Source organism: Dipodomys merriami, unplaced genomic scaffold (assembly GCF_024711535.1).
Source record: "Dipodomys merriami isolate MVZ:Mamm:240054 unplaced genomic scaffold, mDipMer1.0.p SCAF_617, whole genome shotgun sequence".
Classification (NCBI taxonomy): domain Eukaryota; kingdom Metazoa; phylum Chordata; class Mammalia; order Rodentia; family Heteromyidae; genus Dipodomys; species Dipodomys merriami.
The window spans coordinates 316,680-339,661 of NW_027206199.1; the positions used below are offsets into that span (position 1 = coordinate 316,680).

Genomic DNA, 22,982 nt, shown 5'->3' on the forward strand with positions numbered 1-22,982 from the left:
TGGTGCAGGACAATTTATACTCCCAGCATCACCTGGAATTACACAATGACTGTGCTACTTGTTAGGTAGGTAGAGACTTTGAAGAAGAAAATGGAATATCTCTATGCTTAAATATAATGGCTAGTAAAAGGATGAAAATGATATAGAAAAATAAGCAAAAGGACCAGAAGAACAAGAAAAGAAGGTATTTCTCACCAAGATTTCGTTGGGCATTCAGGCTGTCACAAATGTGCATATCAAACTACTGGTAGAGCTCGGGGCTCTTACTAGTGAATACTTATTATAAATTATTAGCTTTGGTGTCATTCCACCTCTGTAAATGAAGCAATGGTATAAACACCATTAAAAGAATTTCATGATGAAGGAATTTAGGGAAAAGATGTCACTCGAGATAAGCTTTTAGACTATGAGGCATGACCTTTCTAGTCTGGCTTTAAATACTTAGCCATCTTAGATTTCTCAGGCACATGTTTTCTCAGCCTGAGAAGAAAAGTCCACAAGAATGAATCTTGAAAACAGGAAACTAGCCTGGGAAGGTGGCTCAGTGGTAGAGTGCTTGCCTTGCATGCATGAGGCCCTGGGTTCGATTCCTCAACACTACATAAGCAAAAAAAGCTGGAAGTGGCACTGTGGTTCAAGTGGTAGAGTGCTAGCCTTGAGCTGAAGAGCTGAGGGATAGCGCCCAGGCCCCACAACTGACAAAAAAAAGAAAGAAAGAAAGAAAGAAAGAGAGAGAGAGAGAGAGAGAGAGAGAGAGAGAGAGAGAGAGAGAGAGAGAGAGAGAGAGAGAGAGAGAGAGAGAGAGAGAGAAAGAGAGAAAGAAAGAAAGAAAGAAAGAAAGAAAGAAAGAAAAAGAAAACAAGAAACTAGTCCGGATGCAGCTGTAGCTAACATGGTAGAGTGGTAAATGAAGAAAGGAGCATACAGAAGAAGCATGAAAGACCAATCCTAACGCTAGAACCATTCTCCCTCACCCCCCCCCCCCAAAAGAGTGCTTTCTTAGTTTGCAGTCCACAACTCTTCAGAGAAGATTGGTCCTACTATTTTGTTAGACAGTCATTATAGAGCTGGCTTCTGCATTTCTGCAGGCCTGAAATCAGGCCTGGGCACTGTCCCTGAGCTGCTTTTGCCCCAGGCTAGCACTCTACACTTTGAGCCACAGCTCTACTTCCAGCTTTTTTTTTTTTGTAGTTTATTGAAGAGTCTCACTGACTTTTCTGACTGGGCTGGATCCTCAGATCTCAGCCTCCTGAGTACCTGGGATTTACAGGTATAAGCCACTGGTACCCAGCTCTTTTCAGATATATATATATATATATATATATATATATATATTATATACAATATGTTATATATATATATATATATATATATATATATATATATAGTCTTTAAGTAGTTCCACAAAGGAGTTACCACTCAACAAATCTGTTTATAAGCACAATGCATCTTGATGACTGTCACCCCTTTCATTGTTTTTGTCCATCCTTCCCAAGCTTCCCCTATCCCTCAATTTTCTTAGTTGCATAGGATATACATTGAATATTATAACTGCATTCCCCCCCTCTTCATTCCTCTCCCTCCCTCCCCTTGACCCTCCTGCATCTTTCAAGTGCCAGTTTCCTGGTATTCGTTTTACTGGACAGTGAGTTAGTTTTCTAAGGAATTACACTGTTCCAATTCTCCCCTGAAAATACCCTACTTCAGTTAATTCACTTGGGTGTATTTACATACAACTTTGTGTACTTGTACATTTATAAATTAGTTCCAGCTTCCAATTATGAGAGAGAACATAGATCCTTTTCCTCTCTGGCTCTGAGTTACTTCAATAAATATACTGTTTTTTCCAGGTCCATCCATTTCTTTGCAAATGATGCAATATAGTTCCTTCTTTTTAAAAATTATGATAAAGGTGATATACAGAGCACTTAAAGTTACATAAGTCAGGTAAATAGTACATTTCTTTTTGGATGATGTCACCCCTTCCCTCACTCTCCCAATTTTTCTCTCCCATCCCCATCCACAAGTTACACAATTCATTTCCCACATAATGTCTAGTGAGCACCACTGCTGCATTTGTTTGCCCTTTATCCCTTCATTTCTGTGCCCCTCTTACCCTCCCAAAGACAGATAAATTAACATGCAATACAAAAAGAAAACAAAAAAGCAACAAAGAAAAAACCTTCTTGGTTCTACTTCCTGCAGTTCATTTAGATCAGAGGCACATAGACACGGCACCTTGGGTTCCTCCCCTAAGAATATTCTCCTTCAGTCTCACTGTACGTGAATGCCTAGAGTCCTGTATCTTTTATTATGTCCTGGCATATTTTAGGTCTAGCTTTCACACATGAGAGAAAGCATGCACTGTTTGTCTCTGAGCTTGGCCTACCTCACTTAACAGGATTTGTTCTAGGTCCATCCATTTCCTTGCAAATGACATATTATTCTTTCTAATGGCTGTATTAAAGTTCCCTTGTATATAGGTACTGCATTTTTTGATCCACTCAACTATTGTAGGGTATCTGGGCTGTTTCCATAACTTAGCTTTTGTGAATAGTGCAGCAATGAACATGGATGTGCAAGTGTCTTGACAGTATCCTGGTTTGTGATGTTCAGGGTAGATGCTAGGGAGTGGTATGGCTGGGTCATAGATAAGATCTATCTTTAGTTTTTTGTTTTTTTTTGGGGGGGGGTCCGGTCATGGGGCCTGAACTCTGGGCCTGGGCGCTGTCCCTCAGCTCTTCAGCTCAAGGCTAGCACTCTACCACTTGAACCACAGCACCACTTCCGGCTTTTTTCTTTTTTGCTTATGTGGTGCTGAGGAATCGAACCCAGGGCCTCATGCATGCAAGGCAAATGCTCTACCACTGAGCCACCTTCCCAGCCCTCTTTAGTTTTTTGAGGCACCTCCCCAGACTGCTGCCCAGAGTGGTGGTACTAGAGTTCCTTTTTCCCACATCCCCACCAATGTTTATTATTGTTTGACTTAATGATATTGGACAATCTAACTGGGGTGTGATGGAATCTCAGTTGTTTTGATTTATATTTCCTTTATATTCCTTTATGGCCAGAGATGATGAGTATTACCTCAAGTGTTTCTTTTTTTAATTAATTAATTTTTTTATTTTTGTTGATCGTAGGGCTTGAACTCTGGGCCTGTCCCTCAGCTCTTCAGCTCAAGGCAAGTGTTCTACAGCTACGGCTCCACTTCTGGTTTTCTGAGTGTTTATTGGAGATCAGAGTCTCATGGACTTTCCTGCCCAGGCTGGCTTTCAACCCGATCCTCAGATCTCAGCCTCCTGAGTAGCTAGGATTACAGGCGTGAGCCACAGGTGCCCAGCCCTCAAGTGTTTTTTTGCCATTCTTACCTCTTCTTCAGAGAAGTCTCTCCTTAGCTCCTTTGCCCACTTAGTGATTGGTTTATTAGCTTTAGGAGGGGTTAGTTTCTTGAGCTCTTTGTATATTTTGGATATTAGGCTGTTGTCTGATGTATTGCTGGCAAAGATCTCCCAGTCTGTTGGCTGTCTTTCTAGCTTAGTAACTATGTCCTTTGCTGTGCAGAACTTTTTATTTCGATGTAATCCTCTTTGTCAAGTCTCTCTCCTATTGACTGTGCCCCTGGGACTCTTATTAAGTTTCTTCCTATGGCTTATTGCACTCCCTGTTGCAGTAATTTCAGAGTTGCAGGTCTGAGGTTTTTGATCCACTTTGAGTTGATATTAGTGCATAGTGGCAAGTAGGGATCCACTTTCAGTTTTCTGCATATGGATGCCCAGTTTTCCTAACACCAGTTATCGAAGGGGCTACCTTTTTTATTGTATATCTTTGGCTCCTTATCAAATATCAGATAACTGTAAGTATATGGTTTTATTATTGGGTTTTCTAGATTGTTCCATTGATCTTCAGGTCTATTTTTGTGCCAATATCATTTTTTTTAAATTTTATTATTATAGCTCTGTAGTAGAGCTTGAGGTCTGGCATTGTGACACTATCAGCATTATTATTATTAGTATTATTTTGCCTAGAATTGCTTTGGCTATTCAAGGTCTTTTGTTGTTTCATATGAATTTTCGGATTTTTTCCCCTATCTCGGTAAAGAACATCATTGGGATTTTGATGGGGATTGAGTTAGATTTTTTTTTTTTTTTGCAGTATGGCCATTTTCACAGTATTAGTTCTATCTATCCATGAACATGATGTTGTCGTTGATTTCTTTCTTCGCATTTTTATAGTTTTCACTATAACAGTCTTTTGCTTGATTAGGTTTATTCCCAGATAAATTTTTTGAGGCTATTGCAAATGGAGTTGTTTCACAGATTCCCCTTTCTGTTTGTACATTGTTGGTATACAGAAAGGCTATTGACTTTTGCCGGCTAATTTTGTATCCTGCTACTTTGCCAAAGTCACCTATAAGCTCTAGGAAGTTGAGGATGGAGTCTTCTGGGTCCTTTAGATATAGGATCATGTTATCTGCAAATAGGGATAGTTTGCCTTCTTTTCCTATGTGAATCCCTTTTATATCTTTTTCTTAGCTTACTGCTCAGGCTAGGAATTCAAGAACTATATTAGAGGAGTGGAGAGAGTAGACAGCCTTGGTTTATTCCTGATTTTAGAGGAAATGGTTTTAATTTTTCCTCATTCAGTATGATGTTGGCTGTTGGTCTGTCATATATAGCCTTTATTATTTTGAGGTATTGTTCCTTTTATTCATTGCTTCTCCAGAGCTTTTTAACATGCTTAGATGTTGGATTTTGTCGAAGGCTTTTTCTATATCTAATGAGATGATCCTATGGTTCTTGTCTTTGGCTCTGTTAATGTGATTTATTACATTTATTGAGTTAATATGTTAAACAAACCTTGCATCTTTGATAAAACCCATTTGATCATAATGTATGAATTTTTTATTACTTGCTGAATTCTGTTGGCTAGCACTTTATTGAAAAGCTTTATGTCTGTGTTCATCAGAGAGACTGGTCTATAGTTCTTTTTTCGTTGGATCCCTTCCTGGTTTTGGGATTATTGTGATGTTGGCTTCATTAAATGAGTTTGGAAGTGATCCTTCTGCTTCTATTTCATGGAAAAGTTTGAGGAGTACCAGTGTTAGTTCAACTTTAAAACTCTTATAGAATTTAGCTGTGAATCCATTGGGACCTGATTCCTTCCTTAATTTTATTGAATGGTATAGGCCTGTTTAAGTGCTTTATATCTTTTCATTTCTGCTTAGGCAGTTTGTATGTCTCTTGGAATTTATCCATTTCTACTAGATTTTTATCTTATTTGAGTTTAGGTTTTGAAAGTAGTCCTTCCTAATCTTTTGGATTTCTTGGATGTTTATTGTAGTGTTTCCTTTGGCATCTCTAATTTTGTTGATCTGAGTCTCTTCTTCATCAATTTAGCTATTGGTCTGTCAATTTTGTTGATTTTTTTTTTTTTTTAAAAAAGAACCTGCTTTTTGTTTCATTGATTTTATGTATAGTTTTTTTTTTAAAGTCTCTATTTCATTAATTTCTGTCCTAATCTTTGCTACCTTTCTCTGTCTAGTCGTTTGGGTTTGGTTTGTTCCTGTTTTTGTTTTTTCCTTGCAGCTTCAGTTGCATCATTAAGTTATTTTCTTTTGCTGTTTCTGTTTTCTTTATGTGCATACTTAGAGCTATAAACTTTCCTCTCCGGGCTCGGAAGGTGGCTCAGTGGTAGAGCGCTTGCCTTGCATGCCTGAGGCCCTGGGTTCGATTCCTCAGCACCACATAAGCAAAAAGAAAAAAAGCCGGAAGTGGTGCTGTGGCTCAAGTGGTAGAGCGCTAGCCTTGAGCTGAAGAGCTGAGGGACAGCGCCCAGGCCCAGAGGTCCCATGACCGGACCCCTCACCCCCCCCCCCCGCCAAAAAAAAACAACAACTTTCCTCTCAACACTGCTTTTGCAGTATCTTAGAGGTTCCAGTATGATGTGTCTTATTTTCATTGAATTGTAAGGAATTTCTGGTTTCCTCCTTTATTTCTTTGGTGACCCATATGTTGTTCAGCAATGCGTTATTCAGTCTCCATGTGTTGAGTGTTTTCTGCAGTATGTTTTGTTGTTGAGAACTAGTTTGGGTCATTGTGCTTAGATAGGATACAAGAAGTTATTGTGATCCATTTGTATTTGCTCAGACTTGTTGTGTGTCCTAGGATATGGTCAATTTTGGAGAATGTTCCATGGGCTGCTGAGAAGAATGAATTGTGTGGTTGTTGGGTGAAATACTTTGTAGATGTCTGTTAAGTCCTTTTGGGGTCATTTAATTCAGAAGCTTCTTTTCTTTGGTTGATCTGTCTTTTGGTGATAGTAGAGTGTTAAAGTCTCCCATATTTTTTTTTTGTTTTTGTCGGTCGTGGGGCTTTAACTCTGGGCCTGGGCACTGTCCCTCAGCTCTTCAGCTCAAGGCTAGCTCTCTACCACTTGAGCCACAATGCCACTTCTGATTTTCTGGTGGTATATTGGTGTTAAGAGTCTTACGGACATTCCTGCTTAGGGTGGCTTTGAACTGTGATCCTCAAATCTCAGCTTCCTGAGTAGCTAGGATTATAGAAGTAAGCCACTGGTTCCCAGTGTCTCCCACTATTTTTGTGTTCGGTTGATCATGTTGTATAAGTCTAAGAGTATTTGTTTAATGTATTTAGTTGCTCCACTGTTTAGTGCATAAATAATAAACACTGTGATTTCCTCTTTGTGGATCATTCCCTTTATTACAATGTAATGACCTTCCTTGTCTCTTTATGCTGATTTTAATGAGAAGTATATTTTATCAGATAACAGTATGGCATCCCGCCTTCTTGCAGGATGCATTTACATGAAAGATCTTTTTCCATCCCTTCACTTGGAATTTGTGTTTATCTGTGACTATAAGAGGAGTTTTTTAGAGACAACAAGTTGTTGGATTTTGTGTTTTGATCCAGTCTGCTATTCTACATCTTTTGGTTGGGGAGTTGAACCTGCCTGCTGATGTTTAATGTTACAATAGAGAAATGTGTTGTGTTTCCTGCCACTGTTTTTCCTATTGATTGTTTCTTTCCTCTTGTGTTTACTAAACTAATTGATTTATATTCAATGCTGTGTTTCCTCGACTTTTGATTATTTTCTTCAAATGTATGTATGCTCTGCTTTGTAATGCTGGTTTAGTGTTCATGAATTCCTTTATTTTTTATTTGTTGTGAAAAGCTTTAGCTTGCCATCCATTGGGAATATTAGTTTCACTGGGTATACTGGTTTGAGTTGGCAATTGTCATTCAGAGCTTGAATTATACCACTTCAGGCTCTTCTTGAATTCAGTTGGTGTGGAGAAATCTACAGGAATTCTAATCTTTCTGTTGTAATAAAGTTCCCTCTTTGATTTTTCTGCATTTAAAATTAATTCCTTGCTTTTCTATTCAATTTTTATTGTTATTATAAAGGTGATGTACAAGGGGTTACAGTTACATAAGTCAGGTAAAGAGTACATTTCCTTTTGGACACTGTCACCCCCTTCCCTCACTCTCCCCCAGATTTTTCCCTCCTATCCCCTAATTCCTTGTTTTTTAAGTCAAAGTTTTCACAACAATGTGTCTAAAAGTATTACTTTTCAGACCTTGTCTGCTAGGAGTTCTATGTGCCTCTGTCAGGTGGGTGAGATTCTCTTTCTTGAGACTGAGGAAGTTTTCTGTTATTATTTTCTTAAATAGGTTCTCAGTGCCTTTAGTTTTTATTTCTTCTCCTTCATTTATCCCAATTATACATAGATTCAGTATTTTGTTCAGATTTGCCAATTCTTGGATGTCTTTGGTATGTTTTGAATGTTTTTTTCCATGTCTTTGATTTTTTGTTCTAATTCCTCTGCTTTATCCTCAACTCTTCATACTCCTGTTTTCTACTTCACTTATTCTATTGTCTGTGCTTTTAACTGTGCTTTGCAATAGGGATATAGAGCCTTTCCTATTTCCTAGCTCTGACATCGACAGAGTGCTAATTTCACCTTTCATTTCCTTCATGTTATATGCTTTCCTTTTCTTCATCATTTCCTCTCTGTATTCTTTTTTTTTGTTCCGGTTGTGGGGCCTGAACTCTGGGCCTGGGCGCTGTCTCTCAGCTCTTCAGCTCAAGGCTGGCGCTCTACCACTTGAGCCATAGCGCCACTTCCGGCTTTTTTTTTTCCTGCTTATGTGGTGCTGAGGAATCGAACCCAGGGACTCAGGCATGCAAGGCAAGCGCTCTATCACTGAGCCACCTTCCCAGCCCTCCTCTCTGTATTTGTTTTTATATTTGTTTATATTTGTTTTTGGATCTATTCTTTTATTTCATCTGCCAATTCTCACATTATTGCTTTAATGGTTCCTTTGTTCTCCCTCCCTTCTTTGTTGCTCTCACTAGAGTCCTTCCCTGAGTTGTTTTTTTTTGTTGTTGGTCGTGGGGGCTGACCTCTGGGCCTGGGCGCTGTCCCTCAGCTCTTCAGCTCAAGGCTAGCATCCTTCCACTTGAGCCACAGTCCCACTTCTGGCTTTTTTATGCTTATGTGGTGCTGAGGAATCGAACCCAGGGCCTCATGCATGCGAAGCAAGCACTCTACCACTGAGCCAACTTCCCAGCCCCTGAGTTGTTGGGTTTTGAGAATGGCATGTTGTCTTAATTGTTCATGAATTTCGTAATCTTTTGCTGTGATTTATTAATGGTGTTTGGTGTTTGTGTGGTCTTCTTCCTGGGTTTTGCCAGTGTAATAGTTTTCTCTGTTGTAGTGCGGCTGCAGTCTTGCCAGGCTGGCTGCTCCAAATGGAGATCTGTGTTGAATGGAGATTGCTTGAGCAGTGGGCTGCTCCAAGCAGAGATCTGCACCAATCTGTGAGCTGTTCACTGCAGCAGTTCCCAAAGTGGAGGTTATTGTTATTATAAAGGTGATGTACAAAGGGGACACATTTACATAAGTCAGGTAAAGAGCACTGAAGGTGGTTTTGTTCTGAGTGGGGTTCTTTACTGTGTAGATGGCTGCACAAAGCTGCAGTCTACACAGAGCTGTAGGCTGTGATGGGACCTGGTTATGTGTACTTATCTTCCTGAGTTATAAGTTTTGATGTTTTCTGAATAGCACTAGGCTCTGACTGCTTGCTTTTCCCTGGCATCCACTCTTCAGCATTATTTCTAGGTTAGCATTTTATATTTCTTGCTGAGAATACAGAGCTCTGGTATTACCTTCTCTCTAGTCCTCTATCTTGCATCTGGAATCCTGTGTGATATTCTATCAGTATTCTTGCATATGGCACTGAACATCCCAGACAGCCTTGTACTATTGAGCACAAACAACGGATATTCTAATGTCTTTCTAAGCTGTGGTGTTTGGCAGGTTATGTGCATTAAATACATACCCACAATGTGATAGTATTTATCTATATGAAAGGATGAAATTCTGTCACTTTTAACAAGATGGATTAACCTAGGTAAAATGAACCTAGTACAGAAAGATAAATACCCATAAACTCATTCATCTGTGGTACCCTAAAAGACTGATCTGTTACAAGTAGAGACTATTGCCAGGCTCCAGCACTCATGACTATAATCTTAGCTACTAAAGAGGTTGAGATTTGAGAATTGAGGTTCAATGCCAACTGGCCATACAAACTTGAGAGACTCTTATCTCTAGCCAGCAATAAGAAAGTTGTATGGTTCTAATGGTAGAACATCAGTCATGAGTGAAAAAGCTGAGCAAGAAAGAGACCCTGAGTTTAAGCCTCAATACCAACATACCACAGACAAAAGGATTAGAGAGTATGGTGCTGCTTACCAGATGATGGTGAGTTTTAAAGAAATGATATGAGATAGGCTGATTTCAGTCAAAGTACACATGATGACAGTAAGATAGGAGAAATAAATTTCGAGAGATCTATTGTATAGTGATATACTGTATTTGTTAGAAATATAGAGAAGGGATCTATATACTCTCACCACAAAAAGGATATGTGAATAATGCATTTGTTAATTATCTAGCTGAAACCATTCTATTATACACTACATGTAATTGCATATATGCATATATTGAAAGGTAAAATTATATATATGCAAATGGCAAAATATATATTCCAAAACATATTGTGTTGACAAAAACATACAATGTATTTTTCAATTAAAAAGAGAATTATGAGGGCTGGGAAGGGGGCTCAGTGGCAGAGCATTTGCCTTGCTTGCTCGAGGCCCTGGGTTCGATTCCTCAGCACCACATAAGCAAAAAAAGAAAAAAGCCGGAAGTGGCGCTCTGGCTCAAGTGGTAGAGCGCTAGCCTTGAGCTGAAGAGCTGAGGGACAGCGCCAGGCCCAGAGTTCAGGCCCCACAACCGGACCAAAAAAAAAAAAAAAAGAGAGAGAATTATGAGACACATACAATGCATTTTCCAACTAAAAGGAGAATTATAAGCCAGTGCCAGTGGCTCATGCTTATACTCTTAGTTACTTAAGAGGCTGAGAGCTGACGATTGCTATTTTGAAGAAAGCCTGGGAAGGAAAGTCCATGAGATTCTTATATTCAATTAACCACTCCAAACAATGCTGGAAGTGGATCTGTCACTCAAGTGGTAGAGCACTAGCTTTGAGCAAAAAAAGTCAGGCATAGTGCCCAGGCCTTGAGTTCAAGCCCTAGAACCTGCACACACAACAAAGTGAATTATGGTGGAGGGGGCAAAGTTGCTCAGAGTACACTCTGTGCATGCATGGAAATACTACAATAAAACCCCCCTCACACTACAAATGCGTGTAAAGTCAAAAAATTTGAAAAATGAGTTAAATATAAGGAATAAAATTCTATGGAGGAACTTTTATGAAATAGATTCAAGGAGGAAAGTAAGGCAATGGATAATGATAGGCATCCAAATCTTTTAGCATATTGCACTTTGGGATACCAATACAGACATATATACGTATGTATGTATATACATATGTTTTTACATATATATGTCAAGTTAAGTCTTCCCTCTGCCTCATAACCAGCTGCTATCCATCCTGCTCACCTCCACGGTTAGTGTTTCTCTATAATTCTTCATTCCATTTATGCGCGCAGCTCTCCACAGCTCCTTTAAGGCTTCCTGGGGTTTGTTGGTGATAATCAGCCACCGAGCAGACTCGGCCAGACACCTGATCAAAGACGATGATGGAAGTGTAGTCAACTCTCACACGCTCACTTCCAGTCCCCCTTTAACCCTCAGATTCCTTTTGCCTTTATGTTATTACTTACAAATTTAATCAGTTGTAAGGACATGAGAAATATTTATTCATAATTTGTTCTTTTTTTCTTAAAATAAAGATCCTCAACTTATTTTTTCCCCTAAGTATCTCATATGGGTTTGAAACCACTCCTGAGCCTAGCAGTGGTGATGGCTTTTGGCCACACAGTCAAGTTAAATATGCCTCAGGTTCAATGAGGGCAGAGAAATACAAAGTTCATAGATATGTTACATTAGTTTAAACTAAGGAGTACTTGTTGTTTGGACTCTTCTCCCTATACTAATTTAGTCTGTAATCACTTCTGAGGGTCATTCCTAACTCAACAGGCCTTCTGTCGCAAACCAACATCATGGTTTATAAGCCTTAAGTCTTATTTGTTTATTTATAACACTGGTTCTGGGGCTGAACTGAGGGCTTGGACACTGTCCGAGAGCTTTTTTTCTCAAGGCTAACACTCTACCACTGAGCCATAGTTCTACTTCAGGCCTTTTGGTGGTTAACTGGAGATGAGAATCTCACAGACTTTCCTCTTAGAGCTGGCTTTAAATTGCAATCTTCAGGTCTCAGCCTCCTGAGGTGCTAGGATTATAGGCAGGAGCAAGTTACACCCAGGTACACAGGAGAAGATATGTTATCAGACATCTCTCATCCCAAGATCCCTTAAGAAAGAGGAAGAAAGCTCATACCTTGTGAATAGAAGTAAGAAAAAGATGGGTATAGACAGCACCAGCTGAAGGATGTGCCAATTTTGAACAAAATAAGCCAGGCTTCCCAATAATATTTGTGCTAAACCAGCAGAACAAAATGAAAGGGTCACCACCATGGCTTGGAATTTGGGTCTTGTCCATTCTACAACTGAAAGACAACACAAACTGAATATTCATCTCAAACCAAGGTAGAGCATTAAGTTCACATTCAAGGTGGGGAAAATGCACATGGTGGGAAGACGTACTTACGGAGCATGGAGCTGTTCGTCAGGATGCCCGTGGTGGACATACCAGCCAGGAAGCGCAGGACACAGTAAAGGAGGAAGGTGGGAGCAAAGGCTGCGCATGTGTCAGCAATGGCCAGCTTCAGCACACAGATGATGATAATTAGCCTCCTTCCAAACCTGAGGAAAAGATAAAGTTCAGATGGTGGGAACTGGAACAGCTGTTGCACAAAGAAACAAAAGAGAATTATTTTAAAACTATAAATAATCAGAAACCAACAGCAGATATTTCAAAAGCCATGCTTCTTGTTTGTAAACCTGACCTGTGTATACTACAGGTAACCATTTCAAACCATGAAAGATGAGTTTTAATTCTGGAACTTTTAGTACCTTTAATACAAGTATTTAAATACATAGATTTAGCCTAACAGAGAGTCTACACAATATATAAAGTATCAAGTCAGGTGCCAGTGGCTCACATCTGTAATCCTAGTTACTCAGGAGGCTGAGATCTGAGGATCATGGTTTGAAGTCAGCCAGGGCTGAAAAGTCCCCGTGAAACTCTTATATCCAATAAACCACTAAAAAACCAGAAATGGAATGTGGCTCAAAGTGGTAGAACACTAGCCTTGAACAAGAGAGCTCAGTGATAGCACCCGGGCCCTGAGTTCAAGCCCCACAATGGAGCAAAAACAAAATTATCAAAATCAAATGTTGAGGCTGTACATTTCTTTTCTTTTTTTTGTCGTGGGGCTTGAACTCTGGGCCTGAGTGCTGTCCCTCAGCTCTTCAGCTCAAGACTAGTGCTCTACCACTTGAGCTACAGTGCCACTTCTGATTTTCTGGTGGTTTATTGGAGATAAGAGTTTCATGGACTTTCCTGCCTGGGCTGGCTTTGAACTGCAATCCTCAGATCTCAGCCTCCTGAGTAGCTAGGGTGACAGGCGTGAGCCACTGGTGCCCGGCGAGGCTGTACATTTCTTGATTATAGCAATGGGAACACTGGTGAAACAACATGTGGAATTTGCTGATATGTAGTGTAAGAACTATTTGCTGCTGAATTTAGATGTGTTGGTGGTCTTGGCCAGCATGCTACTTTCAAGTACAGGATGTAAGAAAGCCCCAGTTTAAATAGAACTTATAGAAAGTTCTCAGTGGAAAGAGCCAAGGAAGATGGGGGATGAAAGAATACAAAAGGAAAAGACCTAAAAAAAAACAAAACAAAACAGAAAAATGGAGTTCCCATTTCTGCAAGACTTCTGTGCCAGATTCTATACCTTTTTGTTTCTTATGGCAGCAATTGGTAGTAATCTGATTGATCAATTATAAAAGGAGGCTCAGCCACATTGTAAAGGAATCCAGTGATAAGCACCAGACAGCAGTTCTAAATCTGATTCCCAAGTACAAATATAGAAACAAATATATATCCTAAACACACAGTGGTACTGGGCACTGGTGGCTCACACCTATAATCCTGGCTCCTCAGGACGCTGATATCTGAGGATCACAGTGCAAAGCCAGCCTGGGCAGAAAATCCCCTGTAAGACTCTTATCTCCAATTAATTACCAGAAAACCTGAAGTGGCACTGTGGCTCGAAGTGGTAGAGTGCTAGAGTGAAAAAAACTCAGGGACAGTGCCCAGGCCCTGAGTTCAAGCCCCATGAACAACAAAAAAGTTATTTAGTCTTCAAAAAGTGATTAATTTTTTTTAAAAAAGGAACTTCAGGCATTCAAAGAATCACGGGTCAAGAGCTTTCTCTTGTGCATCTGCCACTGTCTATTTTTTATTTTTCCTGTCAGTCACGGGGCTTGAACTCAGGGCTTGGGTACTGTCCCTGAGCTCTTTTGCTCAAGGCTAGCTCTCAAACACTTTGAGGCACAGCTCTACTTATGGTTTTTCTGGTAGTTAATTGGAGATAATAGCTTCATGGACTTTCCTGCCTGGGCTGGCATCGAACTGTGACCTTTAGATCTCAGCCTCCTGAGTAGCTAGGATAACAGGCATGAGCCACTGGTAGCTGGAAGACTAAACAAATTTTGAGGCTAGAGATACCCCAATGTGTAAGCTTAAGATCTCAGTGTTTTTTTGTCTTAGTGATTTTTTTTGGGGGGTCTGGTCGTGGGACCTGAACTCTGGGCCTGGGCGCTGTCCCTCAGCTCTTCAGCTCAAGGCTAGGGCTCTACCACTTGAGCCACAGCACCACTTCCGGCTTTTTTCTTTTTTCTTATGTGGTGCTGAGGAATCGAACCCAGGGCCTCATGCATGCAAGGCAAGCGCTCTACCACTGAGCCACCTTCCCAGCTCCTTGTCTTAGTGATTTTTGAACGTGTCTTACCTAGTCATATGTGTAACTTCATACATCCACACACATATATAGCAACTGTCTTCTCTGGCGGTACTGCTGCTTGAACTTGGGCCCTTGTGCTTACTGGGCTGGTGCTCTACCTCTTGAGCCATACTTCCCAGACCAGCTTTGTGCTGGCCATTTTGGAGATGAAGTTTCAGCCTCCAGATCAATTGCAATCCTCCAGATCTTGAGTAACTAGATTTATAGACCATCAGGCAACTTTTTAACACCCCAATAATCCAAAACCTTTTTGGACTTCTAATATATTACATATATTCACCCTCAAACCCTTGCTCTAGGGGTAATAAGCCTTTATTCCACTTGAACATGTTAGGATAAATACCTGTAGGATTAAAATAGGAAACACACAGGAGAGGCTGCAATAGTAAAACAATAAAAATGAAGTGATAAAGTAAATATATATAAAGTGATAAAGTATATATATATAACATGTAAAGACTAAAACTACAGTGAGAATTTGAAATAAATAACTGAGTTGGAACATGGCTTTTTGAAGCTGGCTAATTTTACTGGCTAATTGAAACACAATGCAAAACAAGCATACTGTACAAATTAATTATAAGACTAGAGTGATTAGAGAGACCATACTATAATAAATACATTGCTCTTTTTGGTGGCACATGCTTTTAGTCTCAGCACCCAAGGACCTGAAGTAGGACAATCATGAGCTCAAGGCAAGTGTGGGCTGTACAGTGAGACTCCATCTCAAAACTTCACTGCTATAAAATAACTAATAAAAGATTTAACTGTGATTAAATGGAATAGCTTATATGCTACAGTCAAATTTTCATTCATATCAACGAAATGATTCAAAGTACACAAAAACAGAGAACTAAAGGAAAAACAGTTCTACATAGCAGGAGATTTTTAACATCATTTTCTCAATAATCAATAAAACAAGCCGAGAACATGTCACAACAGTTAGAACACATTAATGAACAAAATGCCCACTCATAAGATTTAAAGGTATTTACATAGCACTGATCTCATAACCAGGAGAAAAAGTATTTGCTAGATCTGAATGTGTTCTTCTAAATTTTAGACTTTATAAATTAATAGTTAGTGTGACAGTATTAAGTGCTGGGAGCCAACAGTAAAGCTCAAAGGTCATCTTGACCCCTGTGCTCGCTTGAAGGCACGTACAAGGAACTGGCTTACTTGACAGACACCAGCTGCCCGGGATTGCTTTGCTATGTCTGCAGTTTGTTTTACTTTCAACCAGTTGACCTTGTCTTGTTTTTATTGCAGTCTGTTTTTTAACAGAAATTTTCCTTGTTTTTCTGGACTATAGTAACCTTATGCTATTTCTTGACTTCTAACAGAATAAATTAGGGAAAGTTAAAAATAAATGGTGCTAAATCAGCCAACGACAAATGCTGGAGGGGATGTGGAGAATGAGGAACGCTATTACACTGCTGGTGGGAATGTACACTTATACAACCACTTTGGAAAGCAGTCTGGAGGGTCCTTAGAAAGCTAAAGATTGACCTCCCTTACGACCCAGTCATACCACTTCTAGGCATCTACCCTGAACAACAGGAACCAATATACAAGGACACGTGCACCTCCATGTTTATTGCAGCACTGTTCGCAATAGCTAGGATATGGAAACAACCTAGAAGCCCCACCACAGATGAATGGATCCAAAAATTGTGGTATCTATACATAATGGAATATTATGCAGCCATTAGAAATGACAAAATAATGGCATTTGCAGGGAAATGGATGGAGCTAGAAGGAATCATGTTGAGCGAGGTAAGCCAAGAACGAAGAGACAAACAGTACATGGTCTCCCTGATAAGTGGATGATAAATCCAAAATGTTAGGTGATATGACAAAACTAACAGGACTTAAGAAACAAAGAACTCGGGTTCAAGGTGGCTCAGTGGTAGAGCGCTTGCCTTGCATGCCAGAGGCCCTGGGTTCGATTCCTCAGCACCACATAAGCAAAAAGAAAAAAGCCGGAAGTGGCGCTGTGGCTCAAGTGGTAGAGCGCTAGCCTTGAGCTGAAGAGCTGAGGGACAGCGCCCAGGCCAGAGTTCAGGCCCCACGACCGGACCAAAAAAAAAAAAAAAAGAAACAAAGAACTCCCACTCATCTGGTTGAACCACTACCAAATATCCCCATGCTGCTGATCACATATATGGTATATAACATGTGAGCACCGTTATATATTAAAGACTGTGATAGACAATTTGCTCCAGGAAAGTTAGAATGAACTTGTGACTTTAAATGAGCATCATTATTCCACAATACTGTGAATTTCTGGAAATTAAGTAATCACTTAATCACAATAAAAAAAAAAAAAAAAAGAACCTCGGGGAAGGGAGGGAGGGAGGGGATGGTAGGGGGAAAACAATGGAGGGGGTAACAATGTTCAAGAGGAAGTGTACTCATTACCTCACTCATGTAACTGTAACCCTCTGTATAGTATCTTTACAATAAAAAAAATTAAAAAAAAAATAAACGGTGCTTTGTGGGGAAGCCGACCTTGGAGAGCTGAGCTGCGGCCCGCCGGGCGCGGGCATCTGGAGTGGGTGACCTTCGCCGAGTGCCAGTGGCTCAAGCTTGTGTCCCTGCTCCCATGTAAAAAAAAAACAAAAAATGGTGCTGCAGTCTTGAGCTGCAGACCTCCTGACGCCATCCTTTGCTCATGTCTTTTTTTTTTTTTTTTCTCATCCTCACCCCCTAAATCAGGATTCCCTTTCGTTGCTGGCAGGCTCTGGCAATTAAGAAGAGAGGTCCTAGCCGGGTGCCGGTGGCTCACGCCTATAATACTAGCTACTCAGAAGGCTGAGATATGAGGATCACAGTTCAAAGCCAGCCCAGGCAGGAAAGTCCATGAGACTCTTCAATAAACTACTCAGAAAAATCCAGAAGTAGAGCTGTGGCTTATATGGTAGAGCACTTGTCTTGACAACAAAGAGGTTTAGGGACAGCACCCAAGCCCTGAGTTCAAGCCTCAGGATGGGGGTGGGGGGAGGGGAAGAGAGGTCCTGCCCATTGCTAATGGTGCATGCCTGCCATCCTCACTATCCAAGAGACACAGTTGTGACACATTCAGATCTCATAGATTTTAGTTGCTCAACAGTTGACATCATGTTGGAGGATGGAGAGAGACATCTTGTTCTTCTCTTCAGCTTCAGAAGACACATAACTGTGTGGTGGCAATTATTATCTGTCCATTTCAAAGGAGATACTTTTAGGCACAGGATCTACATTCTTTTACTGCAGTTGACATTGGATTATTTAGAAAGCTGGCCTGGTAAAAACAAATTTAAATAAAGGGGACGCCATAAGTTCCCAACACACCAGCAATGGCATATTGCTATGTACTCCATGATACCATATTGCCTTGTACCTTCATGTTTGAGCCACTAAGACAGAATAATGACCATTCTCTAGAGACTACCAGAATCCAGGGAAGTGTCCAGGAGGAACTCAGCATGGTGCCTTTGCCCAAGGGAGACAGTGCTGTTTTCCATTTTAGCATATTTAGGATGATTGTGATGTGGCAATGTTTTTATTTTTGGTGTTGGTCCTGAGGCTTGAACTCAGGGGTTGGGTGGTATCTTTGAGCTTTTTATTTTTATTTTTGCTCAAGGCTAGCACTCTACCACTTGAGCCATAGCTCCATTTCTGGCCTTTTGGTGATTAGCAGGAGATAGAATCTCATGGTCTTTCCTTCCTGGCTTCAAACCAGGACCCTTGTATCTCAGCCTCCCGAGTAGCTGGGATTACTAGCACTGGTATCCAGCAATACATCTTTTACTATGCTCCAGTAGGGAACTTCCTTATCTTTTAAAACCTCGTGTTAGGGCTAGGAAGGTGGCTCAGTGGTAAAGCGCTTGCCTTGCATGCATGAGGCCCTGGGTTCGATTCTTCAGCACCACATGAGAAAAAAAAAGCCGGAAGTGGTGCTTTGGCTCCAGTGGTAGAGTGCTAGTCTTGAGCTGAAGAGCTGAGGGACAGCGCCCAGGCCCAGAGTTCAAGCCCCACAACCAAAAAAAAAAAAAAAAAAAAAAAAGTTAAAACCTCATGTTATAGCAACTTCTTTCTAATTCTTTTTTTTGGTTATTGTTGGTCATAGGGCTTGAACTCTGGGCCTGGGCACTGTCCCTAAGCTTTTCAGCTCAAGGCTAGCGCTCTACCTCTTGAGCTACAGTGCCATTTCTGGTTTTCTAGTGGTTAATTAGAGATGAGAGTCTCATGGCCTTTCCTGCCCAGGCTGGTTTTTAACTGTGATCCTCAGATCTCAGCTTCCAGAGTAGCTAGGATTACAGGCATGAGCCACTGGCACCTGGCTTTTTTCTAATTCTTTTCTATAAACATTCTCACTTATTATGGAGATATCATATTTGTGTCCTGTATACAGTATGCTATTTTGCAAAATATTATTTAGGACACTGACTGAAAATTCCCATTTGTGTTTACAGATCCCTTAAGGTAACAGTACATCTGGGACAGTGTTATTGTGAGTAACAACTTATTTGTTTATTTATTTATTTGTTGGTCACGGGGCTTGAACTCAGGGCCTGGGCACATCCCTAAGCTCTAGAGGCAGTGCCCCGCCACCTTGAGCCACAGCTTCACTTCCTTGAATAACAACTTCATACAAATGACTGTTTCATAAGCTGATAAAAATACAGTATTCACTAGTAGAGAGGATAGACACTCACCTGTCTGTTAAATGGCCATACATTAAGTTTCCCACCAACGTCCCGGTCAGCGTTAGGAATTTACTTATTGAATTCAGAGACTGAGAGTTACACACCAGGCCCCACTGAAAAAGAAGGAAATCAGCACAACAGGGCTTATAATCTCTCACAGTACTCTGAGCAAAGCTTCCTAACATGACCTAAAGGTTTATGTTTCATCCGAGTACTCTCTTCCCACATCTATCAGTACTCCTTTTCAACATTACCCATCTTCTACCATCAGGTCTTAACTGAAACAGAACTTTCTCCAGGAAGCTGTCTTTAAACCTGTAGGTTATACTAGGGTTATACTAATGAGCTTTTTGTTGTTGTTGTTGCCAGTGTTGGGGCTTGAACTCGGCCTGGGAACTATCCTTGAGCTTCTTTTACTCAAGCCATAGCTTTACTTCTGTTTTTCTTTTCTTTCCTTTTTGTTTTTGAGTAGTTTATTGGAGATAAGAGTCTCACAGTCTTTCTTGCGCAAGCTGGCATTAAAATGTGATCCTTAGGGCTGGGAAGGTGGCTCTGTGGTAGAGTGCTGGCCTAGCATGTGTGAGGCCCTGGGTTTGATTCCTTATCACAACATAAGCAGAAAAAGCTGGAAGTGGCGCTGTGGTCAAGTGGTAGAGTGCTAGCCTTGAGCTGAAGAACTGAGGGACAGCGCCCAGGCCCAGGCCCAGGGTTCAGGCCCATCACACACACACACACACACACACACACACACACACACACACACACACACACACACACACACACACACACAAATGTGATCCTCAGATTTGAGCCTCCTGAGAGGCAGTGGCAAGTGGCTAACAAGCTTTTAAACCCAAGTTCTCTTTAAACTTGGCTACACACTACATTGTAGGGCCCTGAGGCATTAACTAAATCCCAAATATCACAGCTGACTGTCATATAAATGCACAAGCGATACAGTGTGGACATTACAGACTTGGCCAATCTCCAAGACATTTCTAATTTTCAATCAAAGTTGAATATTTACTGACTGGACATAGCACTTGTAACAAAACACAAGCATTGTTTGCTTACACCTTTGTCTTACCAAAAAATGAAAACAACATAAAATAGGAGTCTATCTACTGTCCAATTCACTAGACTCATTGAATATGGTTACTAACAATGTAATCAATGTTGGCTGAAAGAAAGAAGATTTGCCTTAAAGTGTAGAAAGGACTTGTGTTATTTTTAAACACCCAAATCCTGAGCTCGCACATGAGAAATGAAGCTTCCTACCTTGGTCACGATGGTGGAGACGAAGTAGCTTTTGTCATACACCCAGCCGTCCACACAGGGCTCTGTTTCTGCCTCACTCAGGTTCCAGAAGGTGCTGTTTGGGTGGAGGAGCTGCCATTGGGGATGGACAAAGCGCCGGCACTTCTCTGGCCTGAGGTTGGAGTCGAGTGGGATGGAGATTCTCAGGAGGTCCTCCTGGCTGAGGAGCCCAGTGCCATTGTCAGAGAGCGTGCCATTGTCGAGGATGCGCACCCAGCAGCGGTGCTCAGGCACGGCTGCCGTGAAGTTCTCCAGTGTGAGATGACAGAATGTTATGCTGCAGAAGATTGTAAGGAAAGCCAACTGAAGGAACTGGAATCTTCCCAGGCTACCAACTTGATCCAGGATTTCCTGAAAAGCCATTGAATACAAATGATTACTCTCAATAGGAGACAAAATGATTAAATCTGTATACTCTCAAAAAAAAGAAAAGAAAAGAAAAGAAAGAAAGAAAGTGCCATTTCCATCAGATACACCACAGCAGGGCATAGAATGAGTGTGCCCTAGCGATTTGGTGCCAGCTAGATAGCTGTTGTTCTTAAAGCTATTCAAGAGAATTTTCTGCTGATTTGCCTTCTTTAAGAATGAGTTACCAGGCTACCTTGTGTAAAATGTTATACCAGGTTATAGCTCACATTCAACAGTGGACATTGATCTCTAGGTTTGAGGAAAACAAGCCAGAGAAGCACCGCTACAGAGGATTGGATTTTCTTCAGTGGAAAGGAGAATTTCTATTTAAGGAGTTTCTAAATCAGTAAGAAGTAAGTACATATCTAACTTACTCTTCTATTATAAATGTCTTACATAAATCCATATTTACAAATATGTATATGTATGTTTTTATATATATTTATATATGTAGGTTCATATATACCTATAATTACAAATGTGTATATGTAGGTTTAAATATGTGTAGGTTTATATACATATCTGTAGGCTTATATATGTACATATGCATACATATGTGTGTATATAGCACATACCTGTGAGGATACATGATGTACAATGCAGTATGGAATGGAAGAACTAAAAATAAAATATGGGAGCAAAAGTCACACTGATGAGGACTAAACTGTCTTCTAAAAATTATGCCTCCAAGGAAGTTTAGAATAAGCATTTTGTTGGTAAGTTCTAAATTTTATCAGAAGAACCCATGGAAAAAAAATCTCAAGTAGAATAAATGGATGTGAAGTATGGTGTTCTCCTTTCTGGTTTATAACGACTTTGTGCTGCTGGTTGAACAGTAGCAAAAATTCCCACTGAAACTGTTGCTGAGGGTGTGAAGAGCGGCTTGTGATGGACAGCGAGCTGAGTGCCAGCCTCACCCAGAAGTTTACTTTTTCTTCCTTCTAGATAAGAATTGTGAGGATCTTTCTGTTCTAGTAGTAAAAATGCAGTAAGCTGAAAATGCTCTGTGACTGTGTGTGTGTGTGTGTGTGTGTGTGTGTGTGTGTTTGTGAGTGTGTGTGTCATGTGGGTACCACAGCTTGAACTCAGGGCTTCATGCATTGTTTGGCTTTTTTCTTTACTACTGGTGCTTTAAAACTTCTAGTCTGGCCTTTTGCTGGTTTGTTGGAGATGGAATAGTACAATCTACTAGCCAGGCTCACACCTGTAACCCTAGCTACTCAGAAGGCTGAACCTCAGGAACCAGAATTACAGGTATGAACCTGGCTAAGACATGCTTTTGTTGGTTGTGGGACTTGAACCCAGGGCCTCGAGGTTGTTCCTGAGCTCTTTTGCTCAAGGCTAGCACTCTGACACTTTGAGCCACAGCACCACTTCTAGTTTTCTGGTGGTTTGTTGGAGATGATAGTCTCATGTACTTTCCTGCCCTGGTTGGCTTTGAACCATGATTCTCAGATCTCAATCTCCTGAGTAGCTAGGATTACAGGTGTGAGCCTTAGGCCAGTGCCTGGTCTAAGACACGTTTTAAGGAGTTTCTGTGGCAGTGAGAAAGAAGTACATCAATAATTATACTCTTCTATATAAATTGTTTGCATAAATCTGTATGGATATCTCTGTGGTTATATATGCATACATAATATTACATTCATGCACTAGTTATAATAGACTTCTATATATATAGTTATATATATGTATATATATACATATATATATGTATATATATACATATATAAATTTCCCAAAGACTCCATCTGCTTCCACTTTTCCTGGCATCCTCCCTTAAGCTGACTTTCCCTGTGTGAGCCCTCAACCACCTGTTGATCAGAGGATACACTGAATTTTGTCTGTCAGCCATCTGCCATGTTCCTAACACTTGACTGGCTACCTTTGGGATAGACTCTCATTAACTTTTTGACTCAGATTGGCCTCAAACTAGGATCAGTGCACTCTCAGCCTGCATATTAGTTTGGACTACAGGTGTGAGACACTGGTACCCAGATTACAGATTATTTTTTTAAACAAAAAGTAGAAGTGCTGGCTTAAAACTTTAGAACTTAGGTCATGAACACACCTGTGGCTA

At 40.5% G+C, this 22,982-nt stretch overlaps 1 protein-coding gene across 1 annotated transcript in view; it reads right to left on the reverse strand.

Annotated features, from left to right (window-relative positions):
- The window catches only part of LOC138814854 (organic anion transporter 7-like), a 34,807-nt gene extending 13,681 nt beyond the window's left edge, over nt 1-21,126 (reverse strand). Inside the window, exons 1-5 of the mRNA XM_070003940.1 lie at nt 20,456-21,126; nt 19,187-19,290; nt 12,164-12,318; nt 11,894-12,062; nt 10,994-11,117 (exon numbers count right to left, since the gene is read on the reverse strand). Of these exons, the coding sequence (XP_069860041.1) occupies nt 10,994-11,117; nt 11,894-12,062; nt 12,164-12,318; nt 19,187-19,290; nt 20,456-20,857 (954 nt within the window). The 5' untranslated portion in view covers nt 20,858-21,126. The remainder of the gene's footprint in view (nt 1-10,993; nt 11,118-11,893; nt 12,063-12,163; nt 12,319-19,186; nt 19,291-20,455) is intronic.
- Between the last annotated feature and the right edge of the window lie 1,856 nt (nt 21,127-22,982).